Source organism: Poecilia latipinna, unplaced genomic scaffold (genome assembly GCF_001443285.1).
Source record: "Poecilia latipinna isolate Pla-1442-1.1 unplaced genomic scaffold, P_latipinna-1.0 Scaffold584, whole genome shotgun sequence".
In the NCBI taxonomy this organism is placed as follows: domain Eukaryota; kingdom Metazoa; phylum Chordata; class Actinopteri; order Cyprinodontiformes; family Poeciliidae; genus Poecilia; species Poecilia latipinna.
Window position 1 is genome coordinate 198645 of NW_015113200.1, and position 9710 is coordinate 208354.

General features: G+C 41.3%; 1 protein-coding gene across 3 annotated transcripts; it reads right to left on the reverse strand.

Annotated features, from left to right (window-relative positions):
* Nucleotides 1-588: 588 nt before the first annotated feature.
* On the reverse strand, nt 589-8932 carry LOC106953475 (D(1) dopamine receptor-like). 3 transcript variants are annotated; one of them, XM_015042282.1, is made up of 3 exons: nt 8232-8932; nt 4840-4906; nt 589-4688 (listed from the first exon to the last, which is right to left on the reverse strand). In XM_015042282.1, the coding sequence occupies exon 3, from the start codon at nt 4582-4584 to the stop codon at nt 3466-3468; it is 1119 nt and encodes a 372-aa protein (XP_014897768.1). In that variant the 5' UTR covers nt 4585-4688; nt 4840-4906; nt 8232-8932; the 3' UTR covers nt 589-3465. The 3 variants fall into 3 exon arrangements, with proteins under 3 accessions (XP_014897768.1, XP_014897766.1, XP_014897767.1); XM_015042280.1 differs by having other exon boundaries at nt 4780-4906; XM_015042281.1 differs by lacking the exon at nt 4840-4906.
* Between the last annotated feature and the right edge of the window lie 778 nt (nt 8933-9710).

Consider the following 9710-nt stretch of genomic DNA (forward strand, 5'->3'; position numbering starts at 1 on the left):
GGATGTATGAAAAATTATGGTTGAAACTCTCATTTTCAAGATTTGTCCTTTTTAGGACGTTTGAAAAATATGAATATTGCTTCTTTTTTTTTTTTTTGCTGCTTCACAAAATCCACAACTTATGTTTTTGCTTGTCTATCTTGAAATTCCTAATAAAATCCATTAAAGTTTGTGGTCTTAATGTGAGAAAAATGTGAAAAAGATTAAGATGCTTTGCAAGCCGCTGTAACCCCCTTAAATTGATTATTAAGGTAATTTAGTGTAGCTCATGACAAAAAGAGAGCACTACAATAATTCTTCCTAAAACAAATAAAAAATCTTTACAACCAAATGCCACTGCTCTACTCTGCCGTCACACTCCAGGTACACCATTTAATTTCCTCTGTCAAGGATGTGAATAAATAACAGCACAGTCTTTACCCACAGCTTTATTATCACCTTCACTTCCCTTTTTCAGCACAGTAGGTAAACAAGGAGAGGGGAGCGTCCACGTTCTAAAATCCAGGCTTATCCGTCATATTTTTTTAATTTTTTTAAGTGTGAGAGCGAAGTATTAGTGGAACAATAAAATCACACTCAGCCAACAGATCCAGAGGTGCCACAGTAGTTGCACCGCTTTATTATTGCCAGCTGTTCACAGGACCAGGTGGGACACTTCACTTTGCTAATGATGGCGATACATCGCCAGATTCGACAGACACAAGAACACCAGAATTATATGAGATGGTAGATATGAAACACAGCTGCTCCCATTAGGTTTTACTCCTCGCGCGCTGGTGTGAAGTTAGCCCCAGGGCTTTTGATGTAAAGGGTTCAAAGCTGAACAAGCCAAAAAACACACAACACAGTGGATCTGATGAAAAATAACCTTCGCATCAACAAGTTCACTAAACATCTGCTTGGGCTCTAATGCAAAGAGACACTTGGGAGAAATGCGAAACGTCTCTATCTTTGTTACAGGACTAGAATGAACTCCTTCCAAGTCTAAACTGAGAAGTAAAACTAGAAAACAACCAACAATGCATAATACATTAAAACGGGGTTTCAGTGTGCAACTCTGAATGCATTTGGTAACGCTCAGTTTAAAAATGGGCTGAAGTTAGAATCACATTTTGAACTAAAAGTCATGATTTTGGATGGATGTCAGACAGAAACTGCAGATTGTCGACAAAATTCATCCACTCGAAAAATCCTTCTTCTAATTACGTGCTTTTTATTTCCTTTTACAAATAGCAACATGCTCATTTTTTACAGTTTGTGAATGTATAATCTCCAAGAGGGAGGAATAGTTAAACCAAAAAAGATAAATAGATAAATAAAAAAAAGTTTTTTAATTTTTCTAATCTATTCAAACTGGTCATCTTTTGTTATTGTTTGTTGTAAAAAATAAGTTCACTGCTACTCAAGAAGAAGTAATGACCTATTATCTGCACTTATTGTGAGACAAAAGTATATATTCTTTCTTAGAATGGAAAGCAACAAATTGCAGTTTTCCCCTGGTACAGGATTTAGACAATTTTGAAGGCTTTACTTCTGCTGCTTCTGTACTTTCCTCAGCTTCAAACAGCTCATTGATGTAATCTGTGGCTTTTTCATTTCATCTCATAAGACAAACTTTAAAAAAAAAAAAAAAGCGAATCTGACTTGCCTGCACAGTAAAACAAAAGTTCACAAAGTGTAATCGTAGCAGGAAATTAGTGTGGATATTCATTAAATGAGCACTAATCCAGTATATATCCTGTTGTGCAGACAAAGTTATTCGGTTTCTTTGCCTAAAACCCAACATCATGCACAACATAATGTAGTTCCAACCACAAGATTACATTCACTCATACATCATGGATGTCATGATAGTTTCTGTTGACAACAATCTGTTTAAGCAACTTGGTGCCCAAATGTTCTTTAATCCACAAAATTGCAGAAGCTTCTGTAGTAGATTTAGCAGCAAATTGTCCACTCTTTTTGATAGAGTTAATTTTAATTTGGTGATTTTCTGGCAGGAATACTCTTACTCTTAGCTCTGGGCCTTTGGAAAACCAGAAGATTGTTAGACCTGTTCCATCCACTCCAAAACCAGTTTGGATGTGTTCCTAGGCTTACTGGTCTGTTGGAACATCCAATTTTGTCAAAGCTTCAATCATTTAGAGATGATCTGAGGTAATATTGAAAAGTTTCAATCCATTATTCTAGTACTGATGTGTGTCTCATCAGCACTAGTAGCAGCAAAACAACTTTCACGGGAAGAGGCGACCCGTCTGCGATTTGTCCAAGCCGGCCAACATTTCTAATTCCAGCATGTAAGACAGATGCAGAAACAGCCAAATTGTAAAACACAGCAATTTTGTAGGACACTGTTCAGCTTTTCTGATAATGGACAAAAAAAAAAAAAAAAAAAAGGCCCACATAAAACAGAGAGAAATCTCAAATTTGGGAAAATGTTTTCAAATTTTCAGTAGATGTTTAAAACATATAACTAATAGAGAAAATAGACAAATTTGAGTTAGTCTTGACTCTATTTCCTGCGGTAATAGTTTCTACTTTGAAGAGTGTTATCAGTACAGAGACCTTGAACTGTTGGTATGTAGTTTCACCGATTGGAAAAAGACTGGTTGATTAAGTTGAAAATTGTCCGGCCACAAGGCAATTTTTGGTGCACTTTCACTTCAAGCTTTAACGTGTTATGCATTATTATCATATCTATTTATAATAATCTAACAACTGGCCGAGGTAAAGGAAGATCCTACTAGGCTATAGTACATCATCACAGCTTAATGTTACTTTCAAAATAAATTAGGAGCACAGTTTCCCTTTAAACAGCCGTCACAGAAAACATAAATGCATCTCATCCACTCTGTTTTGCATTCTGTCTGTAATATTAAGTCACTTTTGGGTGTATTGTGTTCCTGCAACCTATACCAAAATGTGATTTGGTTAGATGCATGACCTCACTCTTTGCAGACAATTTTAATCGCGCGCACCAGTAGATGTGTGAGCTGTCATGTGATTTGGTAAAGTGCACGAGTTGTGCAGCGATTGCGCTTTATTTGGCGGAGGTCGCCATGACACTGTGTACTACTGTCGAGAGTGATGTCAAGGAGGACAGCAGCGTCTGACACAGTGCATGCTGCCCGATCCTGTGGATTATCCATCCTGGAGCCATGTCAGGACCGGTACACGCTCAGACCCCTGGCCCAACCAGCACCATCTTAATCTCAATCCCAAATCCACTCTGCTCCCAGACATGATTCTCACTTCGGAAGGTTGTGTAACAGCCACAGAAAACACAGCAGGGTCACACTCACCCGATGCAAACATGTGCACACAGTGTCACAGTACCATTCAGTCACACTAAGCGTTAGCTCAGAAGCGCAGACAGCAGCGTCCTCTTCTCAGCCAGTCCGGATGCACATTAAGCTCCTGGACTCCTAGAATAAAGGGATGAGTCAGGGCCGGGAGAGTCATGAGTCACTTCTTGTTTAGACTGGCCGTCTCTACGTTGTGGCCTCCTGGATACAGTCTGTGGCAGCCCAGCAGGATGGAGAAGGCCTTGCGGAAATCGGCATTGAAGGCATAGATGATGGGGTTGAGGGAGGAGTTAGCCCAGCCGAACCACACAAATACGTCAAAGGTGGTGGGACTTATGCAAGTGAAGGCCTCTCCTCCGCTTGACTGCTCGCAGAAGGGTACCATGCAGTTTAGGATGAAAAATGGCAGCCAGCAGCACACAAACACCCCCATTATCACCGACAGCGTCTTCAGCACTTTTGTCTCCCTCTTGAATGTCATTTTGAAAGAGCTCTCGGACTCTGCGATGCTGGAGCCTCGGCCCACGCTGTTGTGTCTGTTCTTGGCACTCTCTGCGGCACGCTCGAGGGCAGAGATCCTCCTGATTTGTCTGTGAGCAATGCGGTAAATCTGCGTGTACGTGGCGACCATTATGGCAACGGGGATGTAGAAGCTTATGAGTGAGGTGGAGATGGCGTAGGTCCTGTTCAGGCTGGAGTCACAATTTTCAGAAGTGCGGAGAGATGTAGTGTTTGATCCCAGTGACACTAATGCCTCAGTGAGCGGCTTGTAAGGTTTACTCTGGGCTTTGTGCCAGTTCAGCTGCACAGGGATAAAAGAAATGAGGACAGATAACGTCCAGGCCACGCTGATCATAACATAGGCCACTTTGGGTGTCATCTTCCTCTCATAGCGAAAGGGGCTGGAGATGGCCCAGTAGCGGTCCAGGCTTATCACGCAGAGGTTCAAAATGGACGCGGTCGAGCACATGATGTCAAAAGCCACCCAGGTGTCACAGAAGGAGCCGAACGGCCAGAAGCCCGCGATCTCCGTCACCGCCTTCCACGGCATCACCAAGATGGCCACCAAGAGGTCGCTCACGGCCAACGAGATCACGAAGAAGTTGGTGACTTTGGAGCGCAGGTGACGAAACTTGGTGACGGCAGCGCAGACCAGCGTGTTCCCCAGCAGCGTGGTGAGGATGAGCAGCGAGAGGAAGCAGCCGGTCAGCACGCGGCTCGACGGCATCTCGTCTAAGAAGCCATTGTCGATGACGGTCGTGAAGTTCACGAAATCCATCCCTGAAGATGAGTAGGCGAGAGGGGGACTGAGGTCTATGTCATACTGAAGAGTCTTGCTACATCTCCTCTGGGATGAATAGCACAAGATGTCTGTTGTCGATCCTGCAAGCAAAAAGGAAAACAAATCTCCATCATTGTCATTGCCGCGATATGAAAGATGAGATGTTTGAGGCAAATGTGATCTGGAACAGACTTTTGCCCCTGATCCTGTAAATTAGACTACACTTCATTTGAACTGCAGATGGTATTTTACATCCCACAGGCAACATTCTTCCATTTAGATATCCCAGACTGGATATTCAGTGGCTGCTAAGAAATTGCTGTAAAAGAAAAAAAAAAAAAAGAAAACCCTATTTTGAAGGTAATTGCTGCCATCTGAATGTGTAAGTTAGCACCTTGTGTGCATCAATGAGAGATTCATGGTATGAAAAGAAATTGACAAATGTGTTTTAATAATACACAGACCTCTAAATATTATCACCTCAATATCAGTGAGTGCATCAATATTATCACAAACAGCTGTCCAGAATGCAATATTTGTTTGTTGTTGTTTCCTGTTAGCACTCGCTTTGCATACGAACAAGACGTTCTGAGCGCTGGATGGCGTCTCATTGCAAGAGATGGTCACAACTAACAAATGATGGTCAAATTGCAGAGTGATGGAAGCAATAACAGCCTAATCCAATTTCCTAATATCACGCAGCTCAACTCTGCATTCATTTGCTGAAGTCAGATGTAAAGTCGCTCTGTTTGTGGAGAACAGTCAATTAAACTAATCAGGCTGAACATACAGTGGCAGACAAAACCATTTGATAGTTGTCTAAAAGACAAATATCTACAGAAATATTTTACTTTTATGTTCTAGTTTCACAATGACTACCAGCAGCCTGCAAAATCTTTATCACTTTATTTTGAATACATATTTTTAGAATCCATTTGAACCAATAATCTTGGCAACATTCACACACAGTAAATGTTTGGGCCCATGCAAGTAGGAAGTGGGTTTAAAAAAAATAGTGCTCACTCAGGATTATCCTTATGCTAAATATATGTTTTATTGTCCAAAATATTGGGTCATCCTTCCAATTCACTGATTTCGGTGTCCCAGCCCCTTCCACGGTCACATGTGTACAAAATTAAGCACCTAGGTCATGCAGACTGTTTCCGCAAACATTTGTAAATAAATCGTCTCTCTCAGGAGCTCAGTGAAATCCAGTGCGACACCTTGAGAGCATGACATGTGCAATAAATCCAGTTATGAAATTTCCTTTAATGCTTGTGCAATTTTAACAAAGTGAAAATGGGTGGAAATGAAAGCAACTGAGCCAGAAACTGGTAGGCGCCGTAAAAATTCAACGGTATACGTAAGTTCACGGGATGCTCCAGTGTGTAGTGTGCAGAGTTCATTGACTTTCTGCTGAATTAACAGCTACTGGTATTCAAATATCATGAGATGTTCAGATTAGCTCAAGAAAAAAATTGTAGCTTCAATAGACAGCAAAAAACAAAACAAAAAATCCCAAAACAAAACAAATTCCTAATCTCCATCTCTACCGTTCTATTAAAACGTTGGAACTGGCCACATCTGCTGTTTTGTCCATGAAACAACTTTGTTGTTGTTTTCCATCACTTAATTAAAACAACTGAGTGCACTTATGACATATTTCTTGTTAAACAAGCATTACCTAATTTATTGTTGACATGGGTAGTCTGAGTGCATAGTAGTTGTTGATTTAGCCGATCTTTACTGCTCTCCGAACAAATTTTTGCGATCGTAATATTGTGATAATCACGAATTTGCAATGCATTCTGCAGCCCTCCTCGATACACACGTTTCACTAGTAGTAACTCCTGCAACATCGGGGAAGACATTTTGACCATTTTTCATGCGCCCACCTTTGTGGGAGCAGCTTGGGGATGGCCCCCATCTGTTTCGACATGACTGCACACCAATGCGCTAGGTAAAGGCCCATAAAGACATGGATGAGCAAGTTTGACATGGAAGAACCTGGCTGGCCTTCACATAGCACTGACCTCAACCAGATAAAATATGTTTGGTGTGAAATAGAGTGGAGGCCATGAGCCAGGCTTTCCTGGCTCATGGCCTCCACTCTATTTCACACCATTACGAGAGTGTAATAGTGACAGTCCTCCTGTCCAAATTCAATGTCTGACCTGAAAAATAAAAATGCATTCTAACAAAAAAAAAAACTGCTTCTGGAAGAATGGTGCAGAATTTCCACAAACACACCTCTAAAAATTAAAGCTACAGTTAGTAACTTTTTTCTAAAAAATATATATATTGTGTATGTATTTGTTAAACTGGTTTGATAGGTTAATATGTAGGTCTCCCTATAGTCCTACTGCCATCTGCAGAAAGACACTGCTCAGTCAGAAACGACAATGAGACCCATAAAGAAGGTCTTAGCGTTGTCAATCACCCTTCTGTTCATGCTGCTCACTCCCTCCCCCACTCCTTCTCCAAAGGGAAGTCTGTCATGAATGCACTTGACTGTTAGCATGGCCACCGATGATGGCGGATAAACGGTTTTCCTGGAACGATAAGTTGTTTCGCTGCCATTGGCACATTGAGCAACGTGTACACAAGGGTGACTGACAGCGGTAAGACACTCGTCCTAGCTCTGATTGGTTGTTTCTGAGCTGCATATTTCTGCAAATGGCAGTAGGAACACAGAGAGGAGGCAGAAGGGCTTGATTTTTTATTTTTGCAGTCTTGATATAGTAGCAGTTTTAAAAAGCAGATAAAAAAAACATATTTTAATAAAAGTTACATACTGAAGCTTTGAGGAAAGTTGGTCAACAATTATAAAAAAAGGTTTAATGCCAGTAAAGATTTACCAACTAATCACAGAAAAGGGTATGCATCATATTTAATATGCCATATTTAAAATACAATCTCAATAAAAACAGAAAATACTTTGATACAAAACCGGTCATCTTTTTCACTTTATTTATTCATTTTTATTTTACTTGCTGAGAAGGTAAAGATAAATGCACCAAATTACAGTCAAGGTTATAAACTAACACTTTTATTCTTTTAAGATTTCAGTGTCACGTCTTATCAGAAACAACTTTCTTGGTTGAATTAAAAATATTTTTAAATCTAAATTTACCAGGGGAATGAATAATTTTTGGCTTAACTGTATATAAGAAGCCCATTGTGGGTCAAGGCCGTCTTATGACCCATTCAAGCCCATGCAGAAATCCTTATGGGGCCCAAATACACATGTTGGCTGGGGGTCCTGACCCTCAGCATCAGTCATAGTTGATTATCTGACCCTTTATGGAAATTAATCTGGTCAACAGAAATTCACTTTACAAGCTGAACTTACAAACCGCTTTGCAGATAAACAATTTAAGTGAACGAACCAACAAAAACAAAACAAAAATATGTGCATTAGTGTTGGATTATTTTTTAATAAAAGTATATATTTTTTTAATTATGCATTTATTTATTTTTTTATTTCTTATCTTTCCGATTTAAAACAGATCGTTCCTGACTTTTTTCAAACATGCCAGAGTAATATATCATCCTCTCGCTGCTTTACATCCTAATACACTGACTGCTCTCTTCGCTCAGATGCTAGGGTCTTTTGACATGACCCATAAAAACAAATGTCTCACCGCTTCCACGCAAACTTCACCGCGCAGGGTCCATCCAGAGCGCGTCCGGTCTCCATATCTCACCAACACAAACCAAACAACGTCCCGAATTATGTCCTCCATGTTTACATTACTCTATGTGCTGATTCAAAGCAAAACACAACCACACACACACACACACACACAAAAAAAAACCCTACACTGAAGACAGACACCACAGGAATGAAATGTCCCTCTCGCTGCGTCCTGCTGCAGCCAGAGTACGTGCGGCGTCCACGCAGAAATCCTTACGCCAGACGCCTCAAGTTTCACATGATGCTCCCATTCAGTAAAAAGCGCTGCCTGCTCACTGTAGGAAGGAAAGGCACATGACTGTGGCATTTCCCTGAGCAGTCTCTCTGCGACAGGTAATCTCCTCTTGGGTCCTACCTGTGAATAGCGGCTGTTAAAGGCATCATAATTAAGCCGTGTTTTCCTTGTCAACTGACCCGGTTCGGGCTGCGCTTTGGAGGAGCTTAATGAAACAAAGACAGGTGATAAAACCAGGACAAGGGTCAAGCTTCAGGTTCAAAATCGGCTCAATGACTCCACCTAACGGAGGAAGCTGGCAATTACACAGCAGCGCGCCTTTCAGTCACAATTTAAGTCAGACAGGTTTACTGCCAGACTTGTCATGTGCAGAGGTCATCTGAGTGATAAATCATGTAGAGCTTGTAGAGAAAAAAAAATTAGACTGTATCACTTCAACCGTAAAACGTAATCATGCTCAGCCCTGGTGTCTCTCACGCTGCACTGTGGTCCCTGAGTGTGCCGCATGAAAGATGCAGAGGGATGCAAAACCATGTCATGGCATGTCAGCCGTCACCTTGCGCTGATGTGAATATTTCTGACAGAAGGAAGTGGAACAGCATTAACCCATTTCCTCCACAAATATGCCCTCTGCTAGATGGGCAACGGCACATCGCCGATTGGTGCAACGCAGCCAACCTCTTTACCAATCATTAATAATCTTAAACTGAAATGACTCATGACTGTTTCAAGTCATGAATATTTAACGAGGCGTATTGGTGGTTTTGGGTAGTGCGGTCGTTTAAAAAAAACAAAAAAAAAACCACTCCTTCCTGCATCTCTTTGCAGGAGTTTGTCCCTTTGGTCCATCACGGTAATTCACTGGGACTGTTCTCTGAGTGCTGCCTGGCTGCAGGAACATGAAAAACACAGCAGGCTGGGCGGGGCTGAGAGTGGAAAGGTCTCAGAGTTGAAATGCAATGCCGCCCTATATTTTAGAGCGCTGCTGCTTTTCTGTGTTCAAAGGTGCAGCTGCCTCTGTGTTACTGATTCCAACTTTCACACCGCACAGAGATGCTCCGCAGTTGGTGTTTTTTTTTTTCCTTTTCATACAGAACGCCTTGCAAGAAATCACTCGTATACGCTTTAAACTTCCCCACAATTTGTCACGTTACAACCAGAAACTTTAGTGTATTTAGTGTATGTAGCTAG